Source organism: Lepus europaeus, chromosome 7 (assembly GCF_033115175.1).
Source record: "Lepus europaeus isolate LE1 chromosome 7, mLepTim1.pri, whole genome shotgun sequence".
Taxonomy (NCBI): Eukaryota; Metazoa; Chordata; class Mammalia; order Lagomorpha; family Leporidae; genus Lepus; species Lepus europaeus.
The window spans coordinates 43,859,727-43,883,356 of record NC_084833.1 but is presented as its reverse complement, the minus strand read 5'-3'; the positions used below and the strand labels follow the sequence as shown (position 1 = coordinate 43,883,356).

General features: G+C 38.9%; 1 protein-coding gene across 2 annotated transcripts in view; it reads left to right on the top strand.

The window, feature by feature from the left end:
• The window catches only part of NELL1 (neural EGFL like 1), a 1,044,338-nt gene that overhangs the window by 989,375 nt on the left and 31,333 nt on the right, over positions 1–23,630 (top strand). For both annotated transcript variants that reach the window (XM_062198070.1, XM_062198069.1), the window contains one exon: positions 10,932–11,072. In XM_062198070.1, the coding sequence (XP_062054054.1) occupies positions 10,932–11,072 (141 nt within the window). The remainder of the gene's footprint in view (positions 1–10,931; positions 11,073–23,630) is intronic.

Here is a 23,630-nt window from a genome sequence, read left to right as displayed (position 1 = left end):
CCACTTCTAGGACTAGGTCCTGGATCAAACCTCTCCAAGTCCTAGGTCCTTGTATTGACTCACATGGCTAGCTCTGGGTCTGGCTGACTTGTTATAAGCATCAATCCTGCAAAGACAATTATAAGCCTAGTGTGTTAAGGATGATGTAGAACTGCAGCCAGACAATGCAGCATAAATGCTCTGAAAATCTTAAACTTTGATGTTTCTTTCTAGGCGTGTGCTTGTGTTTTTCTTTTTTTCTTCTGAAATTCTTCTCCAACTCACAGATGAAAAAGGAAAGATACTTTCATTCCTCCCTTCTAAAAACTCAAAATACAAAACTGTGAATTTGACAAATGAAGGCTTTTATATTTTTCCAAAATAACTTTTTCATTATGATGGTTACTTTTCTATCATTACACAACATAAAAGGATTTTCTATGAGTATAGTCAGACAGTGGTAGAAACATGATGAAGCTTTCTAAAAGATCAGCTTACTTAAATTCTTCATTTTTCATTGTGGCCTATAGCCTCCCTGTTTTATTTGTGGGTAAATTATCTTATTTATCATGCCTTCATAAATATTTCCACAATGAATAATGCAGACTTTTGGAATACTCAAGTGAAAGAAATGAAGACCTGTCCTTAAAGAGATAAGTATAACTTCTAGCAAGAATAAATTAAAAACAACTATGGTCTTCTTTTTAAGCAGGAAAATAAAACATCATTCACATTGGCTTTACTATCATCTTAACCAAAGATTCTTGAGTTCATACAGAAGTTCAAGATTACGTAGAATGCCATAAGGAAAAAAATAAAACATAGGAACTTTCTATCACTGTTCATCATAAGACCATAAGTTTGGTAGGAGTGACAGTGTGATCTATTGAAAGGTATAATGATCTAATGAAATTTTTGAGTCAGAACAAAATGGGTTCAAAATTTACCATATTGTGCTTTAAATATGTTGTCTTATGGAAATTATTTTATTTCTCTCAGACTTAGTTTCTTTATCTGAAAAATAGAGATAAGAATATTCTATTAGTTTAATTTATTTTGGCTGGAAGTAACAGAAAATTTAAGTTCCTATAGCATAACAAAGTCTCTACTTATCTTATGATGTGGAATCTTGCCATGTGTAGCTCTAGGGTTGGTTCAGCAAATCAGTGATATCAAAGGGTTAGTTTGGTTTGTCTAAAATTTTATTGGATTTTTCCCATGGCTCTAAGATGACTGCATCTCCAGTCATTAAGTACTCCATCCAGTTGGCCAAACAGAATGAACATGTCAGGAATTTTCTCATTTTACCGTGAAAGTCAACCCCACTGCAACTCCCATCCCAGCAGACTTCCTCTTACCTCTCATGAGCCAGAACTGGGCCACACGCCCATTTCTAGATAAATCACAGGGTAAAGGAATAGGTACATCATTCTTACTGTGGACATGTGGTTCTTAAAGTATGATCCCCAAAGAGCATTCTGGCAAGCTTGTTAAAATATATTTTGCTGGGGCTGGCATTTGGTGCAGTGAGTAAAGCTACTGCCTGCAATACCAGCATCCCATATGGGTGCTGGTTCGAGTCCTAGCGGCTCCACTTTTGATCCAGCTCCCTGCTAATGTGCCTGAAAAATCAGCAGAGGATGACCTAAGCACTTGTGCCCCTGTACCAACATGGGAGATCTGGTAGACACTTCTGGCTCCTGGCTTTGGCCTGCCCCAGTCCCTGCCATTACAGACATTTGGGAAGTAAACCAGCAGATGGAAGATTTCTCTCTGCCTCTCCCTCTATCTCTCTTTGTAAACCACCTTTAAAGTAAAATAATAAAGTAAAACATATTTAAAAATACAGGCTGCTGTGCTTTTCCCCAAGAATTTCCAATTCAATATTTTGACTGAGACCTGACAATTTTTCATCTATAATTTCCTCCTTGCTAAAGTTGTCAATAAAGCTAGTCTGGGATCAGCTTTTGAGAATCACTACTTTAGACCAGGGGTAGGTCTACCACTTGGGCTGATGGGCTCATTTTTTATAGTAAGTGATGACTACTCTTTAAGTAAACATGGCAGGTTTCTCTAACCAAAAGCAATGGGGGAAGGGTATATCAGTCAGAATATAGCAGGAAAACAAAAATTGTACTACTACCTGCCTCAGGGCTAGAGTGTTGGGAACAGGTAGTTCTTACTGTGCTCACAGCTAAAACTCATGAAGATTTGCCTTCTAAGTTTCCACTGGAAGTTGTAAACTCTCAAAGAGACTCTAGAGTTTCAAAATTGTCACATCAGACAGATTCTACCAGGGAAATTGTTGTATAGACAGGGAGAGATTCCTGGTGCTACCTACTCTGCAAAGTTTCCGAAATTCTCAAAGAGGTATATTTATATTTAGTTCTATGAGTGATATGTTTTTTTCCTTCTTGACAATAATGAATGCATGCATATATCAAAAACTTTGACCTGACCCTAAGAGATGAATACAAATATGTGAGGTGATCTTCAGACAGAAAAACAATCCAATGGGAAATCCATCCACAGTCAAAGCAGCATGATTTCTTGAACCAATACATCCATCTCATACTATACCGTATTGATAATATAAAAAAGTACCTAACAGAAACTTATTGTTGTTATCCTCCCTTAATAAATTTCCTATTCTAGTAATGTCACTCTAGTATTTCTTGGAGCACCATCTCTTGTCACTTCTGATTTTACCTCTTGCTCTCTGGGTGGACTGATAACTCAAACATGACTACTGTAATTACTTCAGGACTCAATGTGTAACCGAGTCAAAATGAAAGAGGCTGGAATCCCAGAACTGAATCCTATTTATAGAAATGTATTTTTCTTTTAGATTTAGGACATTATTAGCTTAGACCCTAGAACATCTGCAGGCTGTCAAAGAGATTCTGACTTACAGTGAAGCTAATGTGCTGATGAGTATGGTAGAGATATAGAAAGTGCCCAGATACTGATAATGGTTCTTGATGACTTGGATGCTGTAAAGTCTAGAGCCATGTACCTTTTAGTTTTTTTTTTTTGTTAAATATTTATTTTATTTATTTGAAAGAGTTACAGAGAGAGGTAGAGCCAGAGAGAGAGAAAGAGAGAGAGAGCTCTTCTATTCCGCTGGTTCACTCCCCAAATGACTGCAACAGCCAGAGCTGAGCTGATCCAAAGCCAGGAGTCAGGATCCTCCTCCAGGTCTCCCAGGGGGGTTCAGGGGCCCAAGGACTTGGGCCATCCTTCCATTGCTTTCCCAGACCATAGCAGAGAGCTGGGTTGGAAGAGGAGCAGCCAGGACTCAAACTGGGCCCATATGGGATGCCTGTGCTGGAGGCTGGGGCCTTAAACCCCTGCACCACAGTGCCGGCTCCTGGACCTTTTAGTTTTGTGAGTCAGTTTCCTTTTGGAGGAGGGCAGGTACACAAAGTTAGCATGTCAAAACTAAAGATCCAATGTATCAAAAAGTGCTTCAGCAACTATTTAGTATTCAAATACTCAAGCTAGTAATTCCCCACTACTGAACCAAAATACTTTTTTGTACTCTATCCAGTATTGTTCAGTAAATTATAATATTTTCTTATCTACTTGTGGAAGCATACACTACCTCCGTCACTGTTTGAGCACCAGGCTGTGTTATCTGCAGTCCATTCTAGAGCAGGTCTTCTAGATTTGAATAGTTTTATCAAACTCATTTTCTGATTAGTACTGTGCTGAATATGAATAGTGTTCTCTGCAGCCTCTCAGAGTTCTTTTTCTGTGTAGCTGTCTCCTTTCTAATATTCTGTTCAGAAGAGTATACCTGCCTTGATGTTTCAATATTTCCAGTTTTAAACCTGAAACCAAATAGTCTGCTGGACTCCTCCTGGAATCTGCATCCTTGCACCATGCCCTTGACCTCTGACAAAATAGGCAGCAAGGACAATAGCAGCACTGTTTTCATTTGTTTCATGTCTTTCAGGATTAAACTCTTTCTATGTACCTGATTTCCAGTATAGTTTTTTTTTAAAAGATTTATCTATGTATTTGAAAAGCAGAAATACAGAGAGAAAGGGAGAGAGACAGAGAGAGAGAGAGGGAATTTTCCATCCACTGATTCACTCCCCAAATGGCCACAATGGCAGGGGCTGGACCAGGATGATGCCAAGAACCAGGAGCTTATTCTGGGTCTCCCAGGTAGGTACAGGAGCCCAAGTTCTTGGGCCATCTTGCACTGCTTTCCCAGGCACATGAGCAGGGAGCTGGTTTGAAAGTAGAGCTGCCAGTACTTGAACCAGCACCTATATGGGATGCTGGTGCTGCCGGTGGAGGCCTAACCTTATATGCCACAGTATTGGACCCCCACAGTATCTTGAAAACCATTTTTTTTTTCATGCTTACTGTTTGATTTTTTTTTTATCTGTTTCAGGTGAGACACTAAATATAGTCCCTGTTATCCATCAAAGTTGATAGTAGAAGATTCATTTCAGCATCCTTTCTCTTTAAGTCATTGTACATATTTTTAATAGTTTCTTTAAAATCCTGTCTACTAAAGCCAATTGGTAAGAGTGAGGTGGTTTCTAATGTATACTTTTTTCTTTAGTATAGGTTATATTTTCCTACTTCTCTTGATGTTTGGTATATTTTTTTGCTGTATATTGGATATTGTATTCCTACTTTGTGGAGATAGAATTTTCCTGTGAAGAGTGTTTATTTTCATTATAGTAGACAGTTAAATTAGCTAGATTAAAACTCTAACTTCTGCCTTCTCTGTGGTCCCATTGGCTAAAATCTTCATTCAGTGATTTAAACTGAACACCTGTTAAGTCAGGTTTAGGTATGAAGTTGTACTAGCCATGGGTGATAATGGGTGCAAGAGGTTGCATAGTGTTGCATAATGTTTAATAGAATATATTTGGGAATCAAATAAATGTTGGTTTAAATTTCCATGCTGCCATTTTTCATGTGTTTTACCATGAGCATGTTATTGAAATTGCTAAACCTCCATTTTCTTTAAAATTAATGTAATTTGAATGATCACAGAGACATTCTGAAGATCAAATAAATTATTGCCTATCAGGTGCTTTTCAGATGACCTGGCACATAGTAAGTTATTCATATATAAAAATTCAATTTTGTTTCTATTTGATAGAGAAACTATAGAAAAGAACATAGAATATTCTAAAACTGAATGAATGTCAGAGTTAAATGAAGTGGTAGAACTGTTTAATCATACAGGATTCCAGAGAAAAGAAAGGTGATTTCTCGGTGGAATTAAAATTTGTCCTTGGGTTTTAATTTTAAAAGCATCACTTGTAGGAAGAGAAACATGAAAAGGAATTGACTGTGTAATATATGTGAACTTAAGACAACCACTCCAAAGAGTGCAAAGGTTTTATGATGAAGAGTTTTGAGAAATAAAAGCGAGTTGCTAGTCAAAGTGAAGTCAATTATTTATACTTTGAGTGTCTGGTAGAAGGTCTTGACAATAAAGATCCATTTGTAATTACTAGAGGAGCAGGGTATGTTTTCAAAAATCACAAGATTATAGGGATTTCAGCTTTTAGAGAATGTGATAAAGCCCAATATTTTAAAAACATTCCATACTCATATTTGTGAAACTTCAAACTGTTTATATTACAGAAATGTATAGCTTCTCCTGCATTCAAGATGAGTCTAACTAAAGATCCACCTTGTATCCCTAAGAGAACCTTCATGGAAATCTAATGCTCTATAGAGTACTAGGTGAAAAACACTGGTGTAGTTTAATTTTTACTTATTATACTAGAAAAAGAATTTATTGAGTCAGAAACTGACTTAGCCAAGCTGAATTAGTTACCCAGTGCCTGGATAGCTGTTATTATTTTCATTAGATCTGTCAGTGATTGGTTTAGGAAAGATGACACTGATGTTGCTATGAATTGGAAAGGGCAGTAGCTGGAAGGCCAGCTGGGAGCTGCTCTTATTCATTGAGATCTAAGGGAACAAGGAGCTGCAACATAGTTTTGAGACAGATCTTAAGAATGAAAGCAAAGAAAATTCTTGAACCATGTCAAAAGAAGAGTTTCCAGGGCAGCTTTCTTCTGTATATCCCTTCCTCTCTCTTTTTCTTCCTCCAACAGATATTCATTCATGCTCACGAAGTTCCACATCCTGTACTGTCCTCATGATATCTCACAGAACTCATAATACTCAGAGGGAAAAGAGAAAATAAACAACATATGCATGTAAAATATAACATATAGTGGATGCCCATAAGTGCAAAGATATTGCTGAATAAAAGTTAGGGAATATTTTGGTTGTGTAAATTAGATAATAGACTGTAATTTTAGATATGGTATCCAGAGAAAACCTTGCTGAGAAGGTACATCTTTAAGTCAAGCACTGAGGTGATTGAGAGAATAAGCCCTGGGGATATCTATCAGAGCAGAAAAAACAGCAAATGAAAAGGCTAGAGTGAGTCCTGTGTGCTTGAGGAATTTCTAAGAAGCCAATGTAGCCATCTTGGACAAGATAAAGGAAGAGCAGTTGATGATTTCAAAGAGGTAAGAACAGACAGTACATGTAAAACTTTGTAAGCCATAATAAGAACTCTGATATTGTGTTCCATGATTATCAGGGATGAGAGTGAAGGAGGAGTGCTGGTGGGAAAAATAAGTTTGACTCATAGGAAGATATATGGTGTGTTAAGCTTTAGGAAGAATGAGTTTGAAATGAAGTGACAGCTGAGATTATCTAATTCACAGACAATGGGAAATGTGTATCTGAACTTGTATCAGTGATCAGCTTAGAGAAATAGATCATAAGACTTTAAGACTGAAGGGGAGAATTGAGATGGGAATAGATGGGTTCTTATTGGAAGAATTTTGGAAATTTTTTGTAGATAGACAAAATGAAGTGTTTCAGACATAAAATTGGAAAGAAATAAACAGGAAGGATATGTTTCTCTTGTGCAAAGTTAGGAAAGTAATTCAAACAGCAGAGAGCCAAACCACCCATGCCATTGGCATCATTATTAATTGCAGGCATCTTTTATTTTAATGGAGCCAAATTAGTTGCTAAGCAGGATTTGCAAAGAAGGAACAGTAATAATGATATCACTGTGTATTTTGCTTAGCATTTAACTTTGCAAAACTTTTTCACATCTTATTAACACTTTGGAAGGCAGACAAGACATGTATTTTTAAAATTGTCCTTTAGGTAATAAAGAAACTAAGGTTAAAAAAAGTCACTTAGACATTCTAGCAGTCATTCAGCTGGTTAGTAGCAGATGGAGGCATAAGCCAAAGTGCAGATTTCTCATCTTCTAGGTTGCAAAGGCTTAAAGAGGCTTGAAGAGTGTTCTAGCATAATCTTTTCATTTTACTTGTAAGGAATCGAAGGCTGAAGACTTGGATAATATTGGCATGGACACACAGCTCCTCAGTGGCCAACTAGAGATTATAAATTAAAGAACAACAATTACTGGAGGCCTAATGAATGTCTTCCTGGCTTTGCAGTGTAGCTTGCTCAGAATCATACAGCTGTAAAGTAAGAGAACCAGGATTCACACCCAAGTGTTATCTGAGTACAAAGCTTTATTTGGTTTGTACCTTGGTGTCTTGACTCCTGTACTCTCAGTATAAAATTTCTTCCACTCCTGTCACTGCCTACAAAATGTAACACAACTTAAAAATAATCCTCCCACATATGTTAGCTCTAAGATATTTAGAGAATTAATGTTTTGTCTTTATGTAAATAATATTTTTCTTGAATCTTCAACAATATCATATGATAGAACAATGACAAATAGTTTTCAGTTAGTTTTGAACCATGTTGCACTATTTGTTTAACTGTGTGACATGGGCAGTACTGTTAGTTATTGTGTAGCTAACATTTGACCTTGAGGATATAAAAATGAATAGGTTTCAGTCTCAAGAATCCTCCAGACTGTTTCCTCTGCTACATTCTAAGGTCTATGTTGGATTAAACAAAACCCTAGAACTTTTCTATAGGTAGAAAAGTGAGTTTTTTTGTTTGCTCATTTCTTTTGGGATGGTTGACACACTGTGCAGTCAGGCTTGTATGATTTATCAGAATTCTTTGGCCAGATAGTCGGATTCTACTGTGAACTCATAGGGACCCTGCTCCAATGCATATGTTTTGTTCATTTGCCAGTAGGAAGTGCGGACTGGGAGAAACAAATCTTTGAAGACAAAGGCAGTCGCAACTCAGCTTGGGGAGAAACCATCATTTATAATTTGTGAAATCCCCAATGTGTTGCTGAAAAGCCTCTAAGTGTTTTCTGTATTTGGATCTGTAGTGGTTACTTTCAATACTGTGACTACACAGAAGAAACAGCCAATATTATAAACAGGATAAAATATGAGTTATTCTCAATTGCAGTATATCTACAGATAACATGAGTTTTCTGGCTTTACTTACAGATATGGCACCTTATCCCAGGTACCTGTGTGTGAAGAGCTATGGTTATCCCCACTAATTCCTTGGAATCTGCTGAAGGATGTGCAGTTCCTGGGCAGGGGACATCCCTTTTTTTCTCATTTCCAATTCAAGGCAGAGATTCCTTAGTGTCTTTATGGAAGTTGTAGATGTGTTACTGACTGGTTGGCATCATGGTCTAGGAGAGTTGCCTGTGCTACACAGATAACTTTTGCCCTGCTGGATTATGGAAATTCACACTATTTTCTCTCATGATTTCATTTTAGGAATAGAAACACCTTTGAGTTGAGAATGTATTCGTACCACTTTTACTCTTAAAATAGAATTCCCTTGTTGAATTTTGAGATGGAAGAATTATTTATAATATGACCAGATGTTTTTGAGAGTGAAGGGGGCAAAAGATATAAATCAGAATTGTCTCAGGCAAACTAGGGCATACAATTGCTTTTGCTTTTGTTATTTGAGATGCTTTTGCTTTATAAGCCCTAGTTTCATCAAACACTTCCCATGCCTATTACCTGACACACTGTCAGCAGTCTAATTGTGAGAGGATCTGTGGTGGTCATCATTGCCTTTCTGAGAGTTTTGGGAATAAACTTTAGAGGTAAAATTTGTTGCTGCTCCATTACAGAGTTATTGCTCAGCATAATGTGTAGAATTAACCTCTGAAAATCAGCGACTAGTTATTTTTCTGCCACTCGTTTTGTATTCAAAAAGCACTGAACTCACTCTGTAACCAAGGGCAAGTCCCTCCTCTCTATGAGCTATATCCCCCCAGTCACTTCTCTAGTTCAACTTTTGAAATTTTTAGTGACCTGAGGTATGTCCCACAGAACCAATACCTACCAAATTTGAGAAATGGTAGTCTATATAGCTGTGTAAAATTCATTTTCTGGACACTTATAACAAATGCATAGATACCCCAAATGCAATATCTGAAAAGGCTCTGAAGCATTGGATCTGGAGAAGTGATGGCATTTAGAAGCTAAGGGCTGCTGTCTGTATGTGAAAAGCACAATATAGGCTGAAAGACATAGGCTATTAAGGAAGGCGGTGGCAGTTGGCAGTAAGTGACAAAGGTGGAGTTGCCTAGTATCAAGAGTTGCTTGTTTTCTATCTTTACTTGGCTGGAATGCTGTGAGATAAGAGTTTCAACCTAAATTCATAGCCCAATGCATAATTCAGGGTTTTTTGAGGTAATAGAACCACTGGGAGTTGATTGCTTCTGAGCTGATGCCTTTAAGGAGACCTTGTTGAAGAGATCTGGGGTGCATTTTATTCATTATGTGTGTATCTCAATGTTAATTAAATTTCTGTTCATATGCACCATAATTCATATATTTCCAAGAGAACTGGGAGATTCCTAGCCAGTAATGGCTATAGTCCAAGAAATAATTACATAGAAAAATTCTACAAGCATGAGCTGACCCTGGTATAAAAATCACCAACTCTGCTTTCTGAAGTGGTGTCAGCCTCACTTAGCTCAGCGGCAAACCTTTGGGCTAGAAAATTTATGCACGATCCAAGTAAGTCCTAGTTCTGAAGAACCAGATCCTAGATAATAAAGACAAAGCTCAGAGACTTTATTTCATCAGGAGTAAATGAAGAATGAGAATATGATTGATTTTCATTGTCAGTCAACTGTTGAGAAAGAATTAAAAAAAGGTTGGGTTAATCCACCAAAGACCCCTTCTTCCTATATCTGAGTACTTGGGATCGAGTCCTACCTCAACTTCTGGTTCAGCTTACTGCTCTTGTCTTATAGGCAGCATGGGATGGACCAAGTACTTGGCTCCTTGCCACTCATATAAAGAGCTCTGGACAGAGTTTCTAGATCTGGCTTTGGCCTAGCCCAGCATTGGCTTTTTTGGGCATTTGGGGCCTTAACCTGCCCATGAATGATTTCTCTCTCACTCACTCAGTCTCTCCATATCTCTTTTCAAATCAATAACAGCAAACATTAAAAGAATTAAAATAGAACTTTCCAAACTGCATTCCTCAGAACACTACTTTGACATTCTTCTTTCAACCCTTGTGGGGTATACAAATATATCTAGTCTCTAAGGCTGCCATTTTAAAACATGATTGGCCATTATTTAGCTGAGTTTCCTGGACTTATTTGTTTGTATCTTCAAAGAATACACAATAATGTATGGAATTACTGACTTATAAACATTGAGTCTGATAATTGTCATCTATCCAATACCAAAACTACATGAAAACCATCAGTTCAGTTTTGGGGTCCTTCAGAAGCCAACACAGCATTTGTATTTAGGGCTGTCCTCACGGCCATCATTCTTACTTATTGTACAATCTATTAGAAAGCAATCAAGAATTAAGCTTTTGGTTTATTCAAGTTCTATGTCAGGCGAGAGGGGAGGGAAATAGGATACAGTTCTTCCTGTAATTTTCATTTTAGGTGACTAATCAGCTATAATTGATATGTTGACATGAGCATATTTTTGGTGTTTACAGAAAGGTTAGTTTCAAAAGAAATTAACGTCCTGGTGGGCTTGTGTTTTTCTCTGAGGCAGATATTGATGAATGTTCAGAGGGAATCATTGAGTGCCACAACCATTCTCGCTGCGTTAACCTGCCAGGGTGGTACCACTGTGAGTGCAGAAGCGGTTTCCATGACGATGGGACCTATTCACTGTCCGGGGCATCCTGTGTTGGTAAGCAGCTTTCCCCATGGCCTCCAATCACCTGGACTTTAGTAACAAGGGCAGAATGCTTTGGTTTACAGTTTAGCTTTCAGTGTTGAAATCTGTTCACTCACTGGTTAAACTTAGCAGTTTAGACATTTCCCATCTCTGCAATTCAGTGATTAGGCCATGGATTATGCAGTGTAGCATGTTAGTTTTTTTTTTTTTTTTTTTTTTTTTTTTTTTTTTTTTTTTTTGTAGAAACTAGAGCAGTCAGAGGAACAAAGCCAGGGTCTGCATGCTGTGGTGTTTAGCTTTTTTTAAGGAAAACTTTGATGACTTGCTGAAATTTTTGACAGCTCCAGAGGCAGCTGTGAGGAGGAGGAAGTAGTGCTGCATTTAAAATTAGAAAATGTAGTTTAAATCTCAGCTCTCATACTACAAAAGTCACTGTGCTCTCTGATCTTTTATCTGTGTGTGTGCAAAAGTGGATAGTAATGCAATATATTCTTAGGATTAAATGGGATGCCATATATTTAAAATATTAAGCCTTGAATTGATGCACACATAAGATATACTTGCATTAATCTTATAGTTGTTGCTATTGCCACCACCATCATCTCTTGCAAAATCTTTTATCACTGTTCTGCTTGTAGTTCTGTTAAATGTTGAGCATGAGAGGTTAACAGATGGAGTTCTTCACCTTCAAGACCTTACAACTTTTATGAAATCCAAACAGCTGATCAAAAATGTAACTGTTTCCAGGAGTACTTTGGCCAATCTAGTCTTTCATATTATGTTAACTCAGCTGAATTCTTAATGTTGACCAGACCTAGAGGGCAAATATCCCGACCATGGGTTCTCAAGTTCAGGCTGCTGAATTAGAAGGTGGAGATTTGATTCTGGAAATTTGTTGTCTTTGCTCATTGTCTGTCTTCAGTTCTAAAGGATATTACTGAGATACAGTTGTTCATTTTCAACTTATCCTCCACTGTTGCCCTAAAGCAAAGATGAATTAAGCAGCGATGAGAAAATAGCATGAGTTGCCCACCAGTCTTGATATTAATGTTGAGAGGCATTTAATGAAGTAGTTGAAAGCATAGTTGCTAGTGTCTTGGGCTAAAATTTGCAGTCAAATTTAAGCTCTTCCACTTCTAAGTAGGTTACTTTGGGCAAATTCTTGTGTAGTCTTTACCTCACCTATTACATCTGCAAAATGGAATTAATGTTCATATCTAATAGATATGAGTGTTATGATAATTAACTTCTCAAATATTTTTAGATATACATGTCTGTGGGTGCAGTTTGACATTTCAACTCCTGAGTACAATGTGTACTGGTCAAATTGAAGTAGGCAGGCATACAGGTTGGAGTCGATCGGATTTGTGAACTGGAAGACCAAGCCCCTGTGTGACCTCATGCTCCTACCTGATGCCTTTGCCACGCCCTTGTGTGGCCTCATTCCCCTACCTGGCGGTACCGGGGTGCCCACCAGCCAATCAGGTTAATTAACCACTCCCCTTTGGAGTGGGTTAAAAGCCTGGGGCACAGTGTGCCCAGCCTGCTCTTTTTCCCTGGCATCTTGCTAGGAAGGGGCTTGCTGTAGCCCCACGCCTCCAGGGCGCATGGCCTTCGGGCCATGTGCTCTAGGCTTCCTGGCATAGATGCTCTTCCACGTGGCTGGTTCCTGGTGCTCGGTATGAACCCCTAATTACCTCTTTCTCTTAAATAAAGCTCTCACTCTCCTATGCACCTTTCTTACTAAATAAAAGCTTAAAACGTACCATGCTGCCTTGTTTATCTGTGCCGGTATTTGGAATTCTTCTCTAAATATTAGGCAAGAACCCTCTTGGGCTTATTAATAATGGGGATTTAGTAATAAGCCCGTGGTGAAATCGTAAGGCACCCCAAATTCTGGTAGTATATGTGGCACCCCGGTTAACTTTAAGGGGCCACATTTTAGTATGAATTTTAGGGGGTCTTGTCCGATATCAAAATCAGGGCAATAACATACTCCCTCTTGTCATGATATTTTGATTAGAATCTGAGAGTTCCTTTCCTCTATTTGCTCAAAAAGTATATAAAGGGTTATTATGGTCACCCCGGGTGCTGTGTAACACTAGAAACTTATTCTTTATTCTAACTCTGATTTGCTACCCATTATAAAACCTTTCTAACTGGGTTGAGATTAAACCTCATTGTGGTTTTTATTTGCATTTCCTAAATCAAAATATAAAAACTGGTAACAATGATGTGGAGAAAAAATTACCAGAATACACTGTTAGTGGGGATGAATTTCATAGTACACTAGTATACTAGTGTAACCTAGTACAACCATTGTGGAAATCAGTCTGAGTTTTCCTCAGGAAGCTGAAAATAGATATCCTTGTATGATCCAGCCATCCCATTCCTGGGGATATACCTGAAGGAAATGAAATCAGCATATGTAAGCGTTATCTATACCCCCATGTATATAGCAGCTCAATTCATAATAACTAAGATATAGAGTCAACCCAGATGTCCATTAACTGATGACTGGATGAAGAAAATGTGATACATATATGTGATGGAATTCCACTTAGCCAGAAAAAAATCCTGTCTTTTGTGAAAATATGGATGCAGCTGGAGACCATTATGCTTAGTGAAATAAGCCAGACCCTAAAATACAAATATCATGTATTTTCTTCAATTGGTTGTATCTGATATATAGCATACAAAAAAACTTTAATGTGTAGTGAGGTAAGCTGGCACTTTCTGATTTGATTGTTGTCTATAACTGTTGTCTATACCCCTCTGAACTGTGTTCTATGTACCTTTCACTTGCGTATTTTGCTTAGAGTAGCATTGAGCCTGTGATTGTAAACTGAAAATTTGTTATTGAAAAAAAGTAAAAGGGAATAAAGGAAGGAGCAGGGTGGGAGGGAAGAAAGTATCATTGTATTCTTCAAATTTTATCTATGAAATTCATGAAATCTGTATTCTATATATTAATAAATTAAAAGTGCAAAATAAGGCTGGCACCGTGGCTTAATAGGCTAATCCTCCACCTTCTGGCGCCAGCACACCGGGTTCTAGTCCCGGTCGGGGCACCGGATTCTGTCCCAGTTGCCCCTCTTCCAGTCCAGCTCTCTGCTGTGGCCCGGGAGTGCAGTGGAGGATGTCCCAAGTCCTTGGGCCCTGCACCCCATGGGAGACCAGGAGAAGCACCTGGCTCCTGCCTTCGGATCAGCGCGGTGCGCCGGCTGCAGCGCGGCAGCCATTGGAGGGTGAACCAACGGCAAAGGAAGACCTTTCTCTCTCTCTCTCTGTCCACTCTGCCTGTCCAAAAAAAAAAAAAAAAAAAAAAAAGTGCAACAATAAAAAAACCTCTAAATACCTTACTCCTCCCAGTCTCTAATAATTACTATTTTATGCTCAGACTGAGTTTATTTTTTTCAGCCTTCACACATGAGGGAGAACATGCAGCATTTGTCGTTCCATGTCTGGCTTATTTTATTTCACATGATATCCTACAATTCCATCCATTTTGCTTTGAATTCTTTTTCCTATATGAGTAATATTTGATCATGTATATTTATGTTTATACATCTCACATTTTCTTTTTTTTTCATTTTCAATTATCTTTATATACAGAAGATCAATTTAGTATATATTAAGAAAAGATTTCATCAGTTTGCACCCACACAGAACATAGAGTGTAAAATATGGTTTGAGTACTAGTTATAGCATTAATTCACATTGAACAACACATTAAGGACAGAGATCCTACATGAGGAGTAAGTGCATAGTGACTCCTGTTGTTGACTTAACAAATTGACACTCTTGTTTATGGCATCAGTAATCTCCCTAGGCTTGGCTGGCACCGTGGCTCAATAGGCTAATCCTCCACCTGCGGAGCCGGCACCCGGGGTTCTAGTCCCAGTTGGGACGCCGGATTCTGTCCTGGTTGCCCCTATTCCAGGCCAGCTCTCTGCTGTGGCCCAGGAGTGCAGTGGAGGATGGCCCAAGTCCTTGGGCCCTGCACCCCATGGGAGACCAGGATAAGCACCTGGCTCCTGCCTTCGGATCAGCACGGTGCGCCAGCTGCAGCGTGCTGGCCGCGGCGGCCATTGGAGGGTGAACCAACGGCAAAGGAAGACCTTTCTCTCTGTCTCTCTCTCTCACTGTCCACTCTGCTGCTTGTCAAAAAAAAAAAAAAAAAAAAAGAAAGAAAAAAAAAATCTCCTAGGCTTTAGTCATGAGTTGCCAAGTCATGAGTTCACCGACTTCGATCTTATTTAGACAAGGTCATAGTCAAAGTGGAAGTTCATTATCCATTATCCATATCCATATCATTTATCCATTCATCTGCTTGTGAATACCTTGGTTGATTCCATATGTTAGCTATTATGAACAGTTCTGCATTATACATGCTAGAGCAGGTATCTCTTTGATATAGTGATGTAGTTTCTTTTAGATATATACCCAGTCATGGGATTCCTGGATGATATAGTGGTTCTACTTCTAGTTTTTTAAGAAATCTTTATACCATTTTCTAGAGTTTATACTAATTTGCATTGCCACCAGCTGTGTATAGGTGTCTCCCTTTCTCCAATTCCTCATCAGAATTTGTTACTGTTATCTTCGTGATAGCAACAATTTTAACTGGGGTGAGATGAGATGTCATTATAGTTTTTATTTGCATTTCCCAGATGATTAATTGAGCATTTTTCATGTATTTTTCAGCCAATTGTATTTCTCCTTTTGAGAAACATCTACTCAGTTCCTTTTGCCCATTTCTTAATTGAATTAAATGTTCAATAAATGTTATCTCTTATTTTAAATGTGTCAGCAAATTAATTATTCTGATCCATATTCTGTTCACATTCTGTTCCTGGATAGAGTAACGATTCATGACTTCATGAAAAGGTTTGCATTATCTGAGTCTTCACCTATTTCTTTTATGTACTGCCAGGCATTTCATTATAAATAAATGATAAGGGACTAGAAATAGATCAAATGACTAAAGTTGATGAATGGAGATAGGATATTAACATACATGACATTACTGTTGAAGCTAAGATTCTAATTTTTTTCCAAATATTGGCATGATTAAAAGGAGATACCATGATGCAGCTGATGCAGGCATTAGGGCACAGCAGGTTAAGCCAGCACTTGCTAAGCCTGTGTCCCTTATCTGAGGCTTGGGATCAAATCCTACCTGCACTTCTGATCTAGCTTCCTGCTAATCTGCCTGGGAGGCAGCAGATGATGGCTTATAGACTTGGATTCCTGCCACTCATGAAGACCTGGAAGGACCTGGCTCCTGGAATCAGCCTGGCCCAATCCTGGCTGTTGCTGGCATTTGGAGAGGGAATCAACAGATGGAAAATTAATATTTCTCTCTCTCTCAAATAAACAGATTCTTTTTTTTTTTTTTAAAGAAAGCCAGGGCACTTTTAGATTTTTGTGCATAAAGGATTTTAGGGAGTAAACAGAGAAATCATTTTTATTTATTTATTTTAAAGATTTATTTCATTTATTTGAAAGTCAGAATTACACAGAGAGAGAAAAGGGGAGGCAGAGAGAGAGAGAGAGGCCTTCCACCCACTGGTTCATTCCCCAGATGGCTGCAACGGTTGGAGCTGTGCCAATCTGAAGCCAGGAGCCAGGATCCAGGAGCCAGGAGCTTCTTCTGGGTTTCCCATGCAGCTTCAGGGGCCCAAGGACTTGGGCCATCTTCTACTGCTTTCCAAGACCATAGCAGAGAGCTGGATTAAAAGTGGAGCAGCTGGGACTAAAACCGGTGCCCATATGGGGTGCTGGCACTGCAGGAGGCAGCTTTATCCACTACACCACAGCACCAGCCTCGAGAAACCATTTTTATAGCAGCATGGGCTTTCCATGGTATTGCAGTTTTGTGCCTTTGCACCTACTGTTGCCTCTGACTGATGTGGAACGTGATAATTCATGTGAATTTATTTTCATTTTCTCAAATTAGCCCATTAAGGGAGAGTCCATATCATAAATGACAGAGACAGTCCCAGAGCATTCCTGTTGCCCTGTCACTCTTATAAATGTCCTGGTTAGGAGGACAGACATTGAAGCCACTCCATCTGCATTTTTTCATAGATGCAACTTTAGGAATATAGTGTGTCTTTCCCCCATACCCCTCCCAGCTCCCATACCACCTCCCTCTCCCTCTCACATCTCCTTCTTCATTATGGTTCATTTTTAGTATGACTGTATATACAGAGAACCAACTCCATGTTAAGCATAGACTTCAACAATTTGCACCCACGTCCACACACAACATATAGAGTACAGTTTGAGGAGAAAATTTGCAGTCGATTCTCATATTACAATTCATTAGGGACAGAGGCCTTACATGGGGAGTAAGTGCACAGTGACTACTGTTGTTCCTTTAACAATTAACACTCTTTTTTATGATGTCAGTGATCATCTGAGTCTCTTGCCATGGGCTGCTATAATGCTTACATTTAAAAGAAATAGCAGCAAATAAAACAACCTTTTAAAAAGGTGATTTTGTAATATGTACATAGCTTTGCTTTTTCCCTTGACAGTGGTGGGAATGACATATTATGGAATGTAAAATATAGCAGTTTAGGCTTTTAGAACAGTCTGATTTGTCACTCCATGACATTTTGGGTCAGATGAAGGAAATAGCACATGCTCCATTATTTTCATCAGTTATTGCAAGCTTTGAATATTATTGACATCAGAAAGAATAGCACGGGGCTGATTCTGTGGCTCACTTGGTTAATCCTCTGCCTGCAGTGCTGGCATCCCATATGGGGACTGGGTTCTAGTCCTGGTTGCTCCTCTTCCAGTCCAGCTCTCTGCTGTGGCCTGGGAAGGCAGTGGAGGATGGCCCAAGTGCTTGGGCCCCTGCACCCGCATGGAAGACCAGGAGGAAGCACCTGGCTCCAGGCTTCAGATCGACATAGCTCCAGCCTTAGTGACCATTTTGGGGGTGAACCAATGGAAGGAAGACCTTTCTGTCTCTCTCTCTCTCACTGTCTAACTCTGCCAAATAAATAAAAAAATAGAAAGAACAGCACTTATGCAAAATATATTATGTTATCAGCAAAAGCGTGTTTTACCTCTGTCTCCTAAAGTAGATCTTGTGATTGAAGAAATGATGAATCCTAGGTATTGTAGAGGATTATGTCAGTTTGTCAGTTTCTCTCTCTCTCTCTCTCTCTCTCTCTCTCTCTCTCTCTCTCCCTCTCTGTATTCCCCCTCTCTCCTTCCCCTATTCGATAGTATTTCTTTATAATGCAACAAAAAGGTACACACAAAAGTTTCAAAGTGATATTTGTAAAGGAATGTGACTGTAATCTATTGTTAGACTTGTGTTTTGATGCAGTAGTATGAGTCAGTGACTCTAAGTTTGAAAAGTTGTGGGTCATTGCTTTCTTATCTGAGCATAGTCATCTAGGTTATTCAGGAATGAGGAGAACTAGGGGCCAGAGTTGTGCCATAGGTTATAATGCTGACACTTGAGACTCCAGCATCTCATATGCATACTGGTTTGTGTCCTGCATGTTGCACCTTCTACCCAGCTCCCTGGTAATGGCTTGGGAGAGGCAGCAGTGGATGACCCAAATTTCTTGGTCCTTGCCACCCATGTAAGAGACCTGGATACTGGATGAAGCTCCTGACTCCTTGCTTTGGATTGTCTCATCCCTGGCTGTTGTAGCCATCCGGCAAGTAAACCAAACCAGTGGGTGGAAGATTCTCTCTCTCTCTCTCTCTCTCTCTCTCTCTCTCTCTCTCTCTCTCCCTCTCTCTGTAACTCTTTAGATGAATAAATAAATTTTAACATTTTGAGATTTGATTATTTTATGGACCTTGTCTATACTTCTTGAGGAACATTGGTTTTTCTACTTACTACTTGTTGAAGTTTTTATTTAGTGGAGGTTAAGCTTGTGACTATAAATTGAAATATTTCATTGTATCAATTAAAAGGAAAATAAGAAAGGGAAGAAGAAGAAGAATGGGAGCAAGGAAAGGAGGGTGGGGGAAAGTATTATACTCCTAAAACTATATGTAGGAATACATAAATTTTGTTCCCTTTATGCAAATAAAAATTTAAAAAGAGATGAAGAAAAGCAATATATGATTATCAATGGTAGTGTAAAGAACAGTTTTAGATATTTTGAAGATTATATTCAAACTCCCCTGGCTATGAGTCTGTCCCCTTGTTCTTGCTCCTGTTAATGAAAGATTATTCTCCTGTGTTCCCTCTCATACTTTGCATGGATACTCATATCTAATCAAACCCTATTCTGCTCTCCCCAAACCTTACACAATCTCACAGTCTTTCTTGACTACTTTGATTGTATTCTTTCCCCTAACTACTCCCATATGCTCATCTCAATTTGTAAACTCCTGATGAAATCCTACTCCCTAAATCAGTGATTCTCAAACCTATTTCATAGTAGATTCACCCAAGTAGCTTTTTGAAAACACCTACAAGGGATCTTATACCATGGAAATTCAGATTCAGTCAGTCTTTTGTAGGACCCAGACCCAGGAATACTTTTAAAATTTCTAAGCTATTAAAATGCTATTCGTTCAGTGTATACAACCATTCCAAAGATTTTTCTCTAAAGGGCAGATTTTGTAGCACAGTGGGTTAGGCTGTGATTGGGACCCCTGAATTCCCTATCAGAGTGCCAAGGACACAGTTCTGCCTCCACTTCTGATCTAGCATCCTGCTAAAGCACACTCTGGGAGGCTGCTTGTTATGGCTCAAGTATTTGGGTCCCTGCTGTTTACTTGGGTAACCTGGTTTGAGTTCCAGATTACTGGCTTCTTCATGAAGCAGCCCTGGCTGTTGCAGGCACCCGAGGAGTGAGCCAGCAGATAGAAGTGTATGCTCTCTCTCCCTCTCTTTCTCTCTGTGTCTGTGCCTCTGCCCTGCTCTCTATCTCACTCTTGCTCTCACTCTTCCCCTGTCATTCTGCCTTTCAAATAAAAAATAAACTTTATTTTTCCCCAATACTAACAAAACAATCCCTCCTCCTTATACATCCCACCTCTTTTGTAAAACATAACCAGATCATGTTTGTGTCCTTAAACAAGTCTTCATTACCGACAACACAGTTTAGTTCTTTTAAAATATTTTTTGTAGATTTGTGTTGACAATGAAATTTTACTGTTCAGGATTTTTTTCTCAGTTATCTACAAAACTTTTAAATCTCAATAAAACCTGTTTTTTTGATTAATGCATACTTCTGGATGACATAGATACTCTAACAGGACTTGGCACTTCTCAACCTTCCACTATTGCCATTTCCATAGGACTTAGATGGGTAACACAGGACCCTATACTACTCTGGTCTCTATAAATGGCAAAAAAAAAAAAAGAAAAAAAAAACCACACCAAAAAAACAAAAAAACAGAGAAGCTGCTGAAACTGTTGTCACCATGCAAAACAACATAAAATACCCAGGGAAGCGTCTACTGGAATCTCTTGGGAATGAGATACCAATTTTAACTGGTTGAAATGATGGAATATTTAAAAAGATGTGAGGATTTGACCTATTGTCATTGTCCAGTTCTCATAGAAGTAGAAACAAAAGGGTAGAATCTAAAGATACTATATTTATTCAGATACTGTCAGTGACAAACATCTAGGAGAGGGTGAGTAGTTATGAGACTGAGATACAATGGAGAAGCAAGTGTTAAGTGCATAAAGGCCCGAGTTCATATCACAACTTTCTAGCTGAGAATTTAGTAAGATATTTAACCTCTTTAATTTGTTTTTCCTAGTGAATAATGATTAAAATAATTGTTGCAGTAAATTTGTTCTAATGTAAGTGTTCTTATATTTAAATATGCTAGCAAGTAGGTAGGTAAAAATAGTATTTAACCTCTCTGCACCTACATTTCCTCCCCTGCCAAATGAAGACAATAATGCTAATACTATTACTATTATTGTTACCAATTACTAAGACTAACATTTATCAAGAGCTTGCTTTTTGCCAGATACTTCTCTAAGCAGTTTATAAAGGTGCAAACCTCATAGGTTGCTGTGGAGAAAATGTGAAAAGCTAACAAAGGATAAAATCATTTAGTACTTAACATTATAAGTTCTCAAGTATTAGTCATTATAATTAACTTAATACCTATACTATGTATTGGACATTGGGACATATATTATCTAATTTAGGTTTTTTGAGATTTATATATTTGAAAGGCAGATCCAGAGAGGGAGAAGGGGAGAGAGAGAGGGAGAGGGAGAAGGGGAGAGGGAGAGAGAGGGAGAGGGAGAGGGAGAGGGAGAGGGAGAGGGAGAGGGAGAAGGGGAGAGGGAGAATATCTTTCATCTGTTGGTTCACTCCTCAAATGGCTGCAACCTGTTCCAGGCTGTAGCCAGGAACTTCTTCCTGGTCTCCCATGTAGATGCAGGGGCTCAAGCTCTTGGGCTATCTTCCAATACTTTCCCAGTCACTTTAACAGTGAGCTTGGTAGGAAGTGGAGCAGCTGGGATTCAAACTGGCATCCATATGGGATACCGGCACTGCAGGCAGCAGCCTAACCTTCTATACCACAGTGTTGGCCCCATCTAATTTTCACCACTACCATAAAGAGGATCCAAGGAATCAGATAATGGGGCCCAAAGTCCCAGCTTATCAAAGTCACACAGAGGCCATAGTTCAGTGCATTTGAACTGATTCTGTTCTCCGTATTTGACACTGTAATGCTTTCTGGAAAGAAGGTGAACAGCTATGGGCCCACAGGTAGAGGAGATTTTAGGCAGAGCAAGTGTAGGTTAATGAAACAAGATAACAGAAAAGGAAAGAAATGACAAGAAATACAGAAAGTTACTATACTGGGGCCAGTGCTATGGCTTAGTGGGCTAAGCCTCTGCTTGCAGTGCTAGAATCCCATATGGGTACCCATTTGTGTCCCAGTTATGCCTCTTCTGATCCAACTCTCTGGTATGGCTTAGGAAATCACAGGAGGATGGCCCGAGTTCTTGGACCCCTGCACTCCTGTGTGAGACCTGGAAGAACTCCTGGCTTCTGGCTTCGGATTGGCTAAGCTCAAGCCATTGCAGCCATCCTGGGAGTAAACCAGCAGATGAAAGACCTTTCTCTCTCTGTCTCCCTCTCTTTGTCTGTAACTCTACCTCTCAAACAAATAAAACTAAAATCTTAAAAAAAGAAAAGTTGCCATATTTTGTCTGGACCACCAGCACTAGGGACTTACTTAACTACTGGACTCAAGAGCTGTGTTTTTGGAGCTAGAATGATAAAATGGCATGCCCTTGACAGTTAATTTGATTGCACTTCTATCTTGATAATTCCATATAGCTCTTCATTGACATTAGCCTCTTTGCATTTCTGACAATCTGAATCCAGACTAGAAAAAAGGAAATAAAAGAAAAGAGGATAAACAAGAGTAGAAAAAATGGTAGATACATTTTCAAGTATATATATATATATATATATATATAGTTGTTATTTAGTCTCTGGCTCTTAAAAGTAACTAGATAGTATACTCAAATAACATATAGGCAACACAGTTATGAAAATATATTAACCTTGAGAGTTATTAAAGATGTTTATGAGCATTGGCATTGTGGCACAGTGCGTTAAACCACTGCTTGCAACACTAACATCTCACTGCTTGTTAGAGTCCCAGCTGTTCCACATCCAATCCAGTTCTCTGCTAATGCTCCTGAAAAAAAAAAAAAAAAACAGCAGAAAATCCCACCCTCGTGGGAGACCCAGGCTGCTGGGTTCAGCCTGGCCCAACCCATTTGGCAAGTGAACGACCCAATCAAACATATCTTTCTGTCTCTCCTTCTCTGTCACTCTGCCTTTCAACTAAATAAAATGAATCTTTTTTTTTATGATATTTAGTAGGCAAAGCATAATTTATACAGATACTCTAACCTGAAAGAATGTGATGTACAGAATCCTCAAGAAATAAAGGCTTCAAGTTGTTTTTATCTTCAAGTGTAGAGACATGCCAGTGTAGAGAAAGTATCTTTGTGGAACAATTACTCGGAACCAAGAAAGCTTACAAGAAAGAGGCATACATAGTGTTCTTGGCATGGGATACTCAGGGATTCTTCTCCCTTTGTCAAGTTATAAAACCCATCCATGCATAAAGTAATGTTCATTAAATAGCACACCCTCACCTTCCTCAATAGTATTTGAGGGACTCTCATTGACCTTTGACCTAAAAATTTTATTTGTTCCCAAAAAGCTTTACCCTTGATTTTCAGTCAAGTAATAAACTGTAATTGAGGAGCCCCCAGAGGCAGATGCCACCTGACCATGGAGCTGTTTAAATAATCTTATGCATCTGACCAGAATCAGTGTGAGGTACGTGGGAGCGTGATTTGGGGAATCAGAAGCTCTCAGGTGCATTGAACAAGGGTATCTAATAGGTTGAGGTGGACAGAGAGATCAGGCACAGATACCACATGGTTGTGGAAAAGATGTGGACGTCATCAAGACATAGAACAGAGAGTTAAAGAGGATTTCCCAACATCTAATGAAGGTGACCTTTTGGATCCCCCAGAAAAGACCTTACAGCAGATTCACAGTTGAAGATGAAAAACCA